The 14,519-nt window shown below is 43.0% G+C and overlaps 1 protein-coding gene across 1 annotated transcript in view; it reads left to right on the top strand.

The window, feature by feature from the left end:
- Positions 1-3,168: 3,168 nt before the first annotated feature.
- arfgef2 (ADP-ribosylation factor guanine nucleotide-exchange factor 2 (brefeldin A-inhibited)) overlaps positions 3,169-14,519 on the top strand; it is a 28,899-nt gene continuing 17,548 nt past the window's right edge. Inside the window, exons 1-9 of the mRNA XM_084552995.1 lie at positions 3,169-3,503; positions 6,197-6,227; positions 6,612-6,735; positions 9,354-9,500; positions 10,352-10,531; positions 11,978-12,269; positions 12,366-12,524; positions 13,266-13,393; positions 13,762-13,895. Coding sequence (XP_084409121.1) covers positions 3,287-3,503; positions 6,197-6,227; positions 6,612-6,735; positions 9,354-9,500; positions 10,352-10,531; positions 11,978-12,269; positions 12,366-12,524; positions 13,266-13,393; positions 13,762-13,895 — 1,412 coding nt within the window. The 5' untranslated portion in view covers positions 3,169-3,286. The remainder of the gene's footprint in view (positions 3,504-6,196; positions 6,228-6,611; positions 6,736-9,353; positions 9,501-10,351; positions 10,532-11,977; positions 12,270-12,365; positions 12,525-13,265; positions 13,394-13,761; positions 13,896-14,519) is intronic.

Genomic DNA, 14,519 nt, shown 5'->3' on the forward strand with positions numbered 1-14,519 from the left:
TAACTACGTCTACAGCAGCTCGGAGGAATTTTATCCCCTTTCCTCAGAACAGAAGCTGTTTTGCTTCAGGTCCTTCCACAACATTTCTTTTTGGATTACGATCAGGACTATGACCTGGTCGTTCCAAAACATTCATTTTGTTTTTCTTTTATCGTTCTTTTGTAGACGGGACTTGTGTTCTTGGTTCTCGTTATCTTGCTGCGTGACTCAGTCTCTCTTCAGATTCAGCACGTGGACAGATGTCCTGACATTTTCTTTTAGAGTTCACTGGTAGAATTCAGAATTCATCGGTCCATCAATGAGGACAAGCCGTCCTGGAACCAGATGCAGCAGAACAGGCCCAAACCAGGACATTATCACCCCGATGTTTCACGGACAGAAGGAAGTTCTGATGCTGGAATACAGTGTTGTTTAGTCTCCAAACATGACGCCTCTTGACGTTGTTCAGTGGATTCATCGACATTAACAATGTGAGAGAGGCCTTTAGCTGCTTAGAAGTTCCCCTGGGTTCCTTTGGGACTTATCAGACTATTGTGCGTCTTTGTTGGTGGACCACTCCTGTGAAGGGTAACAGTCATCTCTTAAATCTCCTCCGTTTGTTCTCAATCTGTCTGACTGGATTTATAGATTCCAAACTCCTTTGTCCAGCCTGATGAGCAACAACAACTCTTTTTTTTCTGAGCTCCTTAGAAAGCTGCTTTGTTTTGTGCCATCATACACTTTCTACAAAGATGTGTTGTGAAGATCAGACTGAGACAAATCCCTGCTTTTTAAAACTAAACTGGGAGAACAATATTTCAGTTTGACTGGCTTCTCATTGTCTACTGTCTTGTGTGAAAGTCTGCTGATGTTTTGAGTCACTTTCTAACGCAGGGCGCAAAAAAAAAAAACTTTGGAGCAGGACTGTGTCTCATCTCTGTGCTGCTCAGTGCAGTCATCTCTCTGCTTTCCTCGACCAGGCCCAGAGTTCACTTTAGAGTCTCTTGAGACATTCACACATGAGAGAAACTACATATTCACTCCAGTATTTCTGCAATATTTGTCGTTGAACTGTAACGCTGTTAGCAAACAAATTGAAATCCGTACGGTCACTACAGACGACAGAAACTGCCCCGGTTTCAAAGTACGTACCGATCACACTGAGTCACATTGAAACTTTAACTCGTGCAGGCTCACAAGACACAAACTGATTCACGCTCTTTATTTAGTGAAGGCGAGGCAGGTCTGACAAATATGTACAGTGAGCTGTAATTTTAATTGCTTTCATTGGCCGTAATGAACTTTGCTCACAGTAAGCACATGATTGACATAATAAGAATTCTTTTGAAACCTCTTTCCTCAGATTTTAAAAGCGGTTTAAGTCAAAATTTGTAATGAGGGCTTAAAAAATCAAGTTTAAGAGATTTTTGTGATTAAGAAATTAGTTTTTCTTCTGGATCATGAAGCTGTTTAGAGCAACTTTGTAGTGAAGGCCTAAAGAAATTAAGTTGCTTGTAAGGCATATGAGTAATTTTGGATTATGGAAACTCTCTGACATGTACTGTGTGTTTCAGGCCTTTCTTACATTCTTCCAGGTTTTTGTTCCTGACGAAGCAGATCCATAACATTTATTATTGGAAACACATCCAGTACCATTACATGCTGCTGCTCAGAGTGAGAGCAGACATTGATTATTTCATTTACTCTCCTGTTTAAAGTGCTAGCCTGGACTTTAGCATTGGCTATTATATCACCATCACACTAATGTTTATCATTTGAAGCTCTATCTTTATTGTTCATTTATAGACGATGAATATCTGTGACTGGACATCAAGCTTTTCTCTTTACGGTACTTTTTTATTTTTATTTTTTTGGCTTTCGTGAAAACAGAAACAGAAAAACACAGCGATGACTCTGGACAGAAGACTTTTAGAAATCAGTTTTTAATTTATTGTCTTTACTTTACTACAGGACTCCGGGATTGTAACCATGGAAACATTTTTTTTTTTTTTTTTTTATATATTTATTCTCTCTAATCATGTATCTGCATATTTTCTTTCTTTTTACACGTTTTAAGACTTTTATTTTTTATAACTATGATGTGTTTTTGTTTATTCGTGAGCTTTGGTCATAAATCTCACGGTACAGTCCATTTTCATTATTATAATTGTCTGTGCAAAACGTGACACTATTGCTTTTTTTTTTTCATACTGTGAATTATTATTTTGAGGGAGAAAGAAAAAAAAAATTTAGCACTTCAAAACAGGCTAAATGTTTTTGTTTTTTAAATGATTGAGCAATGATTTTTGCTTGCCAGATAAATCCCGTGGTATAGATTTGTAATGAAGATTGTCAGTATTTTCATATCGATGCTATATAAATATAAATATATATATATATATCTATATATAATGTACAATTTTATCACATTAATTGAAAATGTTTTAAGATTCAACTGGAGACGTATGAATAAATAGATGTACACCTGTAACTGCTGATTGGAGGAGCTGGATAAAATAAACTAATATGTAGCAATACTCACTGTTTGGTGTCTGTTAGCTTCAGATGTAGAGGTTATATTATATTATATCATATTATATTATAATAGATATACTTCTATATATTCTACTAGGGGAAATTGTGTTACAGCAGCTGACAGAATACAATAAATATATACAAATCAAAACAAACTTTAAGTTAAAAGACATGTTAATAAATTATTATATTATATGTGTAGTTATATTGTTAATTAGCACTAATTAATAATAATTATTATTTCCCCACTGTGCTGATGAAGATCTGAATCGGAACTAATTGAAATACGTTGTGATGTTTTAGCGCCATCCGTTGGACATTCCAGGAAGTGCTTAGTTTCCATGGCAGCGTATGTATTTGCTACAGCGGCGTAAACGGTTGCTCATGTCGCAAAACGCCAACGTTCTTTAACGGCCGGTTTAAACGGGCAACCGCTACTGTATGAGCGTAAAACAACGTATTCTTTCTTTCTTTCTAATAACTGACAATAAAACTTATTTGACCCAGTTTCGGAGGTTACCTGCCTCAGGGTCGAGGGGCGTGGGACGTGGGGGGGGTCCGCCGTCTGTGGGGTCGGCCGTTGTCAAAACCCAGACAGCTGAGAATCACGTGACGTGACGTGTAACCAGCATGGCGGCGCCGAGCTGAGGTAGCAGCTCTACTGGACGCCGATAGCCTGGCTTTTCGTTAGCTTCCATCCGTCACCTGCTTACATTCGCGGGGCCGGGCCGAAGATGACGGCCTGAGAGAGGAGCGTTGACAAGACCGAGAGATGCAGCAGCAGCAGCAGCAGCAGCACCAGCGGCTCCCAGCACCACCACCGCAGCAGCAACCGCAGCAGCAGCAGCAGCCGAACCCGCAGTCGAAGGCAGAAAACGGGAAAACCAAGAGCATGTTTCTGTCCAGGGCGCTGGAGAAAATCCTCTCGGATAAGGAGGTGAAGAGGACCCAGCACAGCCAGCTGCGTAAAGCCTGTCAGGTGGCGCTCGGTGAGTGTTTTTTTTTTATTTGTTTTTGTTCTTGTTTTACGTTCTTGTTCGTCTTCATTGACACATTTCTGTTTTATGAGGGAGACGGGAGAGAGTTAGCTTGCTAGCTAGCTAGCGAGCTATTTGGCGTTAGCATCTGAATGGCCTCCGTCGTCCGTTGTAGATGTCGGTTAGCTTTACAGGAAGCTAATTATTTATTGTCACACCCTTTTTATTTTAATATTAGCGCTGTTGTTTTGACGCCGCCTCTGTATATGAGAGCCAACGTCTCCAGGCTAACGAGCTAACAGCTAGCTGTCAGAAGCCTAGCCGTTGGGGCTACGCTAGTTAGTTAGCCAGCCAGCTAGCTAAACAGACCAATCCCTGTGTTGTACGTAGCACTGTCACTCAGCCAGTCAGCCCAGACACTATCCGACTCCAGGATGCACTACTGACGTCCGTGCTTTTCCATTCACACACACACACACACACACACACACACACACACAACCCCGCGCATCGTGTTACAAGACAACCACACAAACCAGGCGTGTGTTCGTTGTGTTGCTGCTGCTGCTGCTGCTGCTGTTGTTTGTGTTTCAGCTCAAACTGCCCTGCCCGTTCATGTGTAACCCACCTCCCCGTGTGTGTGTATGCACAGACATATTGAAACAACACCTATAAGGACTTGTTGTTGTGGTTTTGGAGGCTTTAGAAACCTGCTGATTCACCGAGTCAGCTGTTATCTAAAGAGGGGGGGGTGGCTGAGAAATTTGTTCAGGAACAGGAAATTATGAAGGTGCAGGTTTTGGGTGGAGGGCAAACAGGTGGGTGAGATTGTTTTCGTCTGCTCTGGCCGGCTCTGTCCGCCGGTGATCCTCTCTTATTATTCATGATACCAGTTGAACACAACACTCCTCAGCTTCACACGCCGCCGACGGAGGCTGCGAGCTCCTTGTTTCTCTGCTCGCACATCTTGAGTTGTTCCCTAATGCCTCCGTGATCAACTAGGCACCCAGCAGAGAGCTAACGGTGTTTTAGATAAACAGCAAGGCTCAGACAGTCGACTAACTAAACGGAGAGAGAGTAATGTTATTCCCGAGTGCCAGCTGCGGTGTAACGCTCGAATGGTTTTGCGTCCTTCAAAATTTTCTGCGTGTCGAAAAATTGACTCAAAACAAAAGCGTTTTTCACACTGAAAGTAGACAAAGTGAACACAGGAAAGTGAGCCAATATTACATATCTGTGAGGCAGTAAAGTAAAGGCCAAATTAGAAACTGTTCAGAAGTGTTTCCAGTGAATGTTATGAGGGTTTTGTCTCAGTCTGATCTTCACAACTCATGTTTGTCGAAGTGCACGAGAGCACGGACAAAAGGAGCTCAGAAAAAGAGTTGCTGTTGCTCATCGGGGCTAGAAAAGGTCACAAAACCATCTCTAAAGAGTTTGGAAGAGTTTGGAGACAAACTATGAACAAATGGAGGAGGTTTAAGACGACTGTTACCCTCCACAGGAGTGGCCGATCAACAAAGATCACTCAAAAAGCAAGACGCACACAGTAGAGGTCACAAAGGAACTCCAGGGTGAATTCTAAGCAACGAAAGACCTCTCGCGCGTTGGATAATGTTAATGTTTACAAGTCCACTATCGGGAGAAAACACTGAACAACCGTGGTGTGATGGCAAAGTGGCGTGGACAAAGACGCTGGTGCATTTCTGCCCGTCGACAGTTTGAGTTAAATCTTAACAGAAACTGGGTCACGCAGCGAGGCAGTGACCCCGAGCACACAAGTCGTTTTCAACAGAAGAAGAACAGGATGAATGTTTAGGAACGGCCAAGTCAAAGTCCTGACCTTAATCCAGTAGAAATGTCGTGGAAGGACGTGAGAGGAAACCCACCAACATCTCAGAACTGAAGTGGTTCTGCTCTGAGGAACGGGCTAAAATTCCTCCGAACTGCTGTAGACGACTGATCAGCTGTTACCAGAAACATTTAGTCACAAAGAGGTCACAGCAGAGACAGGAAACAAGGGTTCACCTACTTTTACACCTCACAGATACGAACAAATTCATTTTCTAGAGTCGTCTACTTTCAGGACTCGTGTGAAAGTTAAATTCATGCAGAGGGTGCACATACTTTTAAGCTGAACTCACATTTTACCAACACGAAGAAACAGGTCATTCATTCCTGTTACTGACTTGAAATGACTCATAACTGTAACAGTGATTATGACATTTTTGCTGAATATTTCATAATCTTCATTTCCTCAGTGCAGCCCTTGGCGATACAGGTTCAGTTTAGTAGTATTTGCTTCTTCTTGCGCCGCTGCATGTGATTCTAATCGATCCGGTCGGTCACGTCTGGCTGAATGCGCACCGTTACTGACCGTTACTGTGCAGCCAAGGCTGCAACGCCGGGGCGGCTCGCGGGCTCGGGTCGGATCAATGTGGAATAATAAAAAAAAAACGATGAAGAAATTGATTTCAGTGAGAACAGAACACGCAGAGGGGAAGAGAAAGGCCCAAGCTCTGCAGGAGGCTGTTTGAAATAAAGGTGTAGATTGAAATAAAACTCACTGGGGTAGTTTCAGGTTGAATCCTGGTCTCAGATTTGTGATTGGCCCGTTTAGAGACGGGTCATATCTTCAGCTGTGTTTGCCGCAAAGGTCAAAGTTGAGTTTTCAGTAACATTTAATCTTCTGTTTCTTCATTTAATAGATGAAATCAAAGAGGAGCTGGAGAAACAAAAGTAAGTTTTCTTACACACATAGCTGTTTATGTTTTTTTATGAATGAATGAATGAATGATGGCGCTGCAGTATATTTGTGCTTTTGTGGTTGTGATATGAGTGAAGAAGCCGTGAAAAGTCAGCGACTGCTCACTATGATTTATGTCTCAGGTGATTTCCAGTTTTTATGAGCCTTCAGGTCATATATCTGCTAGTGGTCGGTCTTTATAAGAGAGCTAAACTTTTTTTAAACGTTATTTATTAACCTCCTCCACTGGAGTTATCATTAACCTGAAAATGGGATCTTTAAGCTCCAGTGTTGACAGTCAGCTGCTCCCGTTGTAGACTTTCCAGCTCACTCGGATGTTTGCTTCCTCTTCCTCTCTCTCTCTGTCTTCCCTCCAGGGATGGTACGGTGGTCCCGCCCAGAGCCAACTACATCGAGGCCGACAAATACGTGCTGCCGTTTGAGTTGGCCTGTCACTCCAAGTCCCCCCGGATAGTTAGCACCTCTCTGGATTGTCTGCAGGTTAATAATACTCAACGCCTCTCACACACACACCCAAATACAGTTAATATGAGTAAACTCAGGTTAGTCCGGTTCCTTCTGTGACGTTTCCACAGCAGGAAATCTCCTACTTGACTTTTACTTGACTTATCCTCCTGGATGTTTTAGGGCGGGGCGTCTTGCTACACCTGTTCCACACGTTTGACGTCCACCTAGAACAGTGACGCTACATCCACATATACACACAAACAAACAATCAATTCATTCATTCATCTCTGTAGCTTCACTTTTCACTGCACTAAAGAAAAGTGTCATGGAGGATCATTAAACATCTGTGATCAATGGTGCGTCCTCACATCAGGTCCCATTTACTCATCACTGAATGATACAAACAGCTATAGATGGTATTATTTAATGACATCATCAGATTTTTCATGGTTTAATTGGATGACGTCGTCATTCTTACTGAAACAATTTGATGACATCAGTTTTTAATTATATGATTTGATGACGTTGTCGGTGCTATTGATGGTATAAATTGATGAAATGATTTGGATTATTGATGACATCATTTGACGACATTATCGGGATTATTGATAATCTAACCTGACAATATAATCCGGGTAATCTTGTTTTGTAGCTGTGTTTTATCCCTCTCTGTATAAGACACTTATTCATTGACTAAATATTTGTCAGTCAAACGTCTAATATATATATAGAGGACACATAGCCTGACGAGCCAGACCCACATTAAATGTAGGGTCTGGGGCACTCTCCATAGACAGGGCTCAACCGGAGGGGTGGGATAAACGGTTGTCTTTCAAACTCCCTCTCCACGCAATAGGATAGCGCTACAACCAATCAGAGCAACGAAGAAGGTGACGTAGTCAGAGCGACGGAAAAGAGAGTTCCTTTCTCAGAGAAAAGCTTAACTTCAAGTCTTTCAGAGCGGCGGCCAAAGCCGATTGGAAAGAAAGTTGTTCGCTAGCAGCAGCCATCGCTCTGGTAGTTCTAGCAGGATGGGGAACTCACGCGTAATTGACCTTTGGCTAAGCCCCGCCCTAGAATGTAGATTGACCAATCACAGCCAAGAGAGCTCCCACAGGGGTCAGACACTTTTTCCACAGCGCTCCATTGACTTTAACGCAGGCGTCTCATATTTTCGGTCTCGGCAGGCTCTACTGTCGGTATATATCCAGCATCCAGGGTACGGATAAGCCCAATGATGTCCGCGCAAAACCCTTGTTGATACGCTAGCACACGCTGAAGAAATACAACGTTATACGTGCGTAACGTTAGTCCGTTTGCTTCGTAATAACGATTATAGAAGTGAATAGAGACGTACCCAGCTTTGCATGAACAGTGTTGCTCCTTGATATTGATACCAGAGCCTTATAGATAACCAGAAAACCACAGCCCAGAAGAGAATGTCGGACGTAGCAACAGTAACTAAGGGGGGCGGGGCTTAGCCAAAGGTCAATTCACGGAATTTATGGTCGCAGGTCAGTCGTCATCATGTTAAGCCCGCCCACCGACTCGTGATTGGCCCGGTCAATCTTGGATTTTTCGAAATCTCAAGTCAACGGAGAGTAACTAGACTGACCCTGGAAGCAAATGTAATTTGCTTCCAGGGTCAGTCTAGATTCTAGGATAGAGGACACATGGACACACCTAGAAATTTGACATAAAATAAAACGACACCATTTATTAAACAGCTGGTGACCAGACCAAGGTTATTATCGTTAACGAAAACTAAACGGAAACTAAAATTGAAAAAACTATTTCGTTAACTGAAATAAATAAAAACAAAAAAAAAAAACGTTTAGAAAACGAACTAAAATTATAGATTTAATTCACTTAGTTTTCGTCTCTGTCAATTTAATTATAAGCCTCAACTGGTTGGATTCGTATGATCGATTTATTCCGCTCTACCAGTTTTACGCCATCTGGCAGCAGCAGCATCGTGGCGGTTGCAGCAAAACCTGGGAGGAAGCAGCAAAGTCCTGTACGGGACTGTTTTTTGAATATGACGACGAGGAAGATAAAAGCAAGTGTCTTGTAGTGGAAACAGACTGTGACAAAATATGTGTCTTGATTCTTCTCAAGGGGAGAAACTCCGCGAATCTCAAAGTCCGTTTAAGAAGCTCGCACAAGGCGGCTAATGTCGAGTACCAAAACAAGCTAGCCTCTGTGAGGCCGCCGCCGCCGCCACCGCCCCCCGAAAAAGAAGGATTAAAGGAATAGTTCACCCAAAAATAAAAAGTCAGTCATTATTAACACACCCTCATTTTTTTAAACGTATCTTTTGTTGAATTTTATTATACAATACTCACTCTGACCTTTTTGAATCCTGCACCTGACAAATAACCCAAAGTATGAAAAAACTAAAACTAATAATAACTAAACTAAAACTAAGCATTTTTGGAAATACAAAAACTAATAAAAAACTAGCAAACCCACATTAAAAATGAAATAAAACTAAAATGAAAAATCCAGACTAGCCTCAGAGCTCCTGTTTCATTTGCTCATACAGGATTACTGTACGTTCACACGATGCTACTCCAATAAACTGATCAAAAAGAGGTTTAGCCGTTCCTGTTCATGTCTTTTCCAACCTGTGCGCTCTCTTCCCTCCGTAGAAGCTGATCGCGTACGGCCACATCACGGGCAACGCCCCCGACAGCAGAACTCCGGGCAAGAGGCTGATCGACCGGCTGGTGGAAACCATCTGCAACTGCTTCCAGGGCCCGCAGACCGACGAGGGAGTCCAGCTCCAGATTATCAAGGTCTGGCAGCCTTCAGATCCTCCAGCTGTCGTGTGTTGTTGTTTGTTTGATCCGTTACAACGTGAGACACGCCTCACAGAGAGGGAGCAGAGATGATCAGTTTCTGCAAGTTTTATTTGTTTTTAATGTGAAGATTGAAGAAGCTTTAGACACAGGTTAATATTTAATTAAAACTACCTGCATTTATACCTTGTTTTTTTGTTTAATATTTGATCCTTCTGACAAACAAATTCAAATGTTGATGCAGATTCTTTTACAAAGAAAGAAAAATAAGTGGATCTTTCACATTTTCTATTGGATCATTATGAATTTAATACCTCCTCCTCCAAGATATTAAAATGTTTAGCGTATTTAAAAGGTGTCAAATGATCATTTCCGTATGGTTACAGTATTTAATTTGTGTTAGCTGCTTGATTTCTGCAGATTCATTCACATTTCCTGCTCCCATTTTAATTTTTTTTTAGCTATAATTCAAGCTGCTGGTTACTCAGGTTCCTTAAAGTGACTGAAACGCACATCCTTGTTGGCTGTTAAGGTCGAAGTCTGTCTTACACGAAGCCCTCAGTTTTTATCATTGTTGACATAAGATTTATAGGCCAGCTTATCAACATCTGTTTGAATTGTATTCACCGCTGAAGGAGACCTGAATGTCAGCACAGGCTCTGTACACAGAACAACACAAACCGGCTGCCAGTGAATTCTTCTCTTCAGACGAAGCCCAGGGTGTGAACTCGAACGCATCTGCAGCTTTAACAGCTTCATAAGTAGGGAAGTCGGGTGATGATTCAGCAGGTGCAGCAAGCAAGACGTCCCGTCTGATAACTCTTGACTTCCTCTTCTGTCTCGTCCAGGCCCTGCTGACGGCGGTGACCTCCCCGCACATAGAGATCCACGAGGGCACGGTGCTCCTGACCGTCAGGACCTGCTACAACATCTACCTGGCCAGCCGCAACCTCATCAACCAGACCACCGCTAAGGCCACGCTCACGCAGATGCTCAACGTTATCTTCACGCGCATGGAAAACCAGGCTGTTAGTTTAATATCGTCACATCGTAATGTTGCCACTTGAAAGTTTTCACACATTTCTGCATAAAAATTACGCAAAACATCAGCAGATTGTCACACAAGTCCTGAAAGTAGTCAAAGGAAACGGAAATATTATATATGTGCACTTATTTATTTAGGAAAGTGAGCCAATATTACATATCTGTGAGTTGCACCTGTAGGATTACAAGTTAACTTCAAGGACAAATTAGAGTCCAATTAATGTAATGTGACTCTGGTGTCGTTCAGTCTGATTTGTCTCAGTCTGATCTTCAGAACAGGGCGGCCCAGTGACATGGTGGTTAGCACTGATGCCTCACAGACAGAAGGTCCCGGGTTCGAATCCATGGGCCGACTGGTTCCTTTCTGTGTGGAGTTTGCATGTTCTCCCTGTGGGTTCTTTGTGGGTTCTCTCCAGGTTCTCCAGCTTCCTCCCACCGTCCAAAAACATGCTGGTTAGGTTCATTGGTGATTCTAAATTGGCCGTAGGTGCGAGTGTCTCTCTGTGTTAGCCCTGAGATAGACTGGAGACCTGTCCAGAGGTGTACCCCACCTCTCGCCTCAATGACCGCTTGGATAGGCTCCAGCAGACCCCGCGACCCTTCACAGGAATAGGCAGTTACAGAAGATGAATGAATGAATGAAGGAATGATCTTCACAACAGGTGTTTGTGGAAGTATATGTTGGCACAGACAAATAAGCTTCCTGAGAACCTCAGAAAAATGGTTGGTGTCGCTCATGAGGCTGGAAAAGGTCACAAAACCATCTCTAAAGAGTTTGGAATCCACAGTCAGACAGATTATGAACAAACGGATTAGATTTAAGACAGCTCTTACCCTACATAGGAGTGGTTGACCAACAAATATCACTCCAAGATGGACTAAGAGGTCACAAAGGAACCCAGGGCAACCTCTAAGCAGCTAAACAGATTTAAACCATCAGTATCTCAGAACTGAAGCGGTTCTGTACTAAAGAACGGCCTAAAATTCCTCCAAGCTGCTGTAGAAAACTGTTCAGCAGTTGCCGGACACCTTTAGTTACTGTTATTGCTGCACAAGAGGTTTCACAGCAGATACTGGAAAAAAAGTTTCACATACTCTTCCAGTTCACCGATAAACACAAATGATTAATCTTCTTGAATAAATAAATGAACACGTGTAAATATTTCTGTTTTATTTGTTGGGTTGGGTTCTCTTTGTCTACTTTCAGGACTTCTGCTGATGTTTTGAGTCATTTTTATGCAGTAGACAATTCTGAAAGGTTCAAAAGCTTTTAAGTAGCACAGAGGGATTCTTTAGCATTTGTTTTTTAATTTTCTTTATAATACAGTACAACAGAAACTATTTTCTGTTGGTACTACATAAACAGAAGCAAAACAAAAGTCTGAGCTCGTTGTCAGTTCACGACACTGACACAAATCCTGCTACCACAGGCTCTAGAGGCCCAGGAGCAGGAGAAGGAGCGGCTCCGTCTGCCTCAACAGAACCCGTCACCGGTCCCGAGTAGCCGGAGGTCTGGCGGCTCGCCCAGGTCTGACCGAACGCCTACTCCGGAGCCCCAGAGCTCCCCGTCCCCGGCAGCCAGCACTCCAGACCTCACCAACGCCACCAGCTCCACGCCCCCACCTCCAGCTCCGGACCAGGACCAGGACCAGGACCAGGACCAAGCACCGGACACACCATCAGTCAACGGAGAAGCCGAGGGCAGCGATACACCAAGAAGAGGTGCGTGTCGCCCACTTTGTGTCTCTGGCTTTTAGTTTAGATTTTAAACAAAAAGACACTTGTTGAGTCTTTTGGTCTTTGTTTCTTTTTTGTCAGATTCAGTTTTTGAGGACGAGGGTGCAGAGACGGCTCACACAGCATCGCAGCAAGCTGAGAAAGGGGGCGAACCAGAGACTAGTCCAAATCCAGCAGAGTCGGCGGAGACTGAAGCAGAGGACACAGAACAACAGCCAGCGCAAATACACAGTGGACCAGGTCAGACTTCAGCTTGTGTCAGGAGTTTTGTATATTAAATAAGAAATAAACTATCAGGTTCGTGTTCATGATGCTGGTCTCTATGGATAGGTAAGACTTCAGAGAATGATTCACAGTCTCACTAACATTGTGGCTGTTTTTAAGCCTGAATAAGGAGAAATTTACATTTTTATCCTCACCTCAGACAGTAAAATTCACCCTGATAGCAGTGATGTTGTGCACAAAGATCACAATGAACTCATTCATCCACCAGTTGATTATAGCTGTTCAAAGAGTTTATAGAAATACCACAAAGCACGCATGTTCTACAAAGGTATTAGTAAAAATAATACAAGGCAGACTCAAAAATAATGTGCCTGATTGGGTTTTTACCTCTTGAAATTGAAACTGGCTTCAAAATACAACTAATTACCATCACAGGAGGTCATGTGCACACAATTGAACCTTTGGCCTTTTTGTTTAGCCTGTATATCATTAAATGCTACCATTGTGCACATTGTAGAATCCATAAAAATATTTATTTTCTCTATATGGCTGTTGCACACGCTTGTAACTCCTCAGGGAAACAAATCACCAAGGCATGTTTGATATCGGTGCAAAGCTAACTTTCTGTTTGTTATCTGTATTACCACCATTAACCCACTAGTCCCAGGGCTTGGCTTTAGTCAGCAAGTCACTGAGTAGATAATGGATTCTTCACGGACTTGACCTGAAAATGTTCCTGAAATTGTGTCTCCCCAGGAGGTGAGCCCCCGGTCCACTCTGTTACCGAGCAGACAGAGGTAGCTCCCCCGCGAGTCAGGACGGAGGGTCAGCAGTTGAACGGCATCATCGAGGACCGCTCTTCTGTTTCCTCCGCCGACATGCTGGTGAGTAAAGTTACTGACATCAGTTATTTATGAGCAGAGTGCCGAGTGCCGAGCTCAAAGTGCTGAGCTCAAAGTCTTTGTGCTTCATTATCTATTCTCACTGAAATGTCACTTTGACTGGTAAACATGTGTGTAGCCTTTCTGGTTCAGTGTCTATCTAACCATATTTCACCTGAAGTGAAAGTGTTGTTCCAGCTGCTAAACAGGAACAACAGGAACAATGACTGCATCTTTTGTCTGTACACCCTGTTTTGAATTGAACCTTAGTAAGTTTGGACGTGTCAGGACAAGTAAACCGTCTGGGGCGAGACAAATCCAAGGACAGGTGTGTTATGTAGAGCTGGATTGAGTTTCTTGTCTTGTCCTAGGATGCCGAAGCCCTGCAGGGACCCCACAACGCCGCTCGGTTCTCACACATCCTGCAGAAAGATGCCTTTTTGGTGTTCCGCTCTCTGTGCAAACTCTCCATGAAGCCACTCGCTGATGGACCTCCAGACCCAAAGTAAGGGTTTGGTTTGTTTTGTTTTTTTAAAACAGTTCCTATCTCTACCTCTTGCCTCATTGCAGCTGTTTGCATCACACGATAAAGTTATTTTTGAAAAGCTTCCCATGACGTTCTGAATCACATCTGAACATGTTTTCTGAATCATCAGCTCAAACCTGCCTTGATAAGTTCTTTTATTTGGTGTCCTTTTGTTGTCACGCTATTGTCGGCTATATATAGCTGCTTTTGGCTTCATCTCGGTCTCCGCAGGTTAACTTACCCTTTCCATCCTGGCGTGGCCCTGTCGTCTCTGGTTACTGTAACGTTAGACCTCCGGGCCAGCCGGTGTGAATAGGCCAGAGTAAAATGAGCCTGGCAAGAGGCTCACAATGAAGGCTGTGATACCCTGTGAATCACCATTATATCCATTTATATTCTTTATTGCCCTCAGCTTTGAGGGAACTTATGTGCCAAATTGGGTTTTTACCTCTTGAAAGGTAATCTGGCTTCAAAATACTACCGATACCCAGAACTGTAGGCAACGTACACACAATACAGCCTTTAGCCATGTTGTTTAGCCTCTTAATCATCAAATTCTACCATTGTGCACGTTATAGAATCCATAAAAATATTGTTATGTCC

The sequence above is a fragment of the Chelon labrosus genome (assembly GCF_963514085.1).
Source record: "Chelon labrosus genome assembly, chromosome: 10".
Classification (NCBI taxonomy): Eukaryota; Metazoa; Chordata; class Actinopteri; order Mugiliformes; family Mugilidae; genus Chelon; species Chelon labrosus.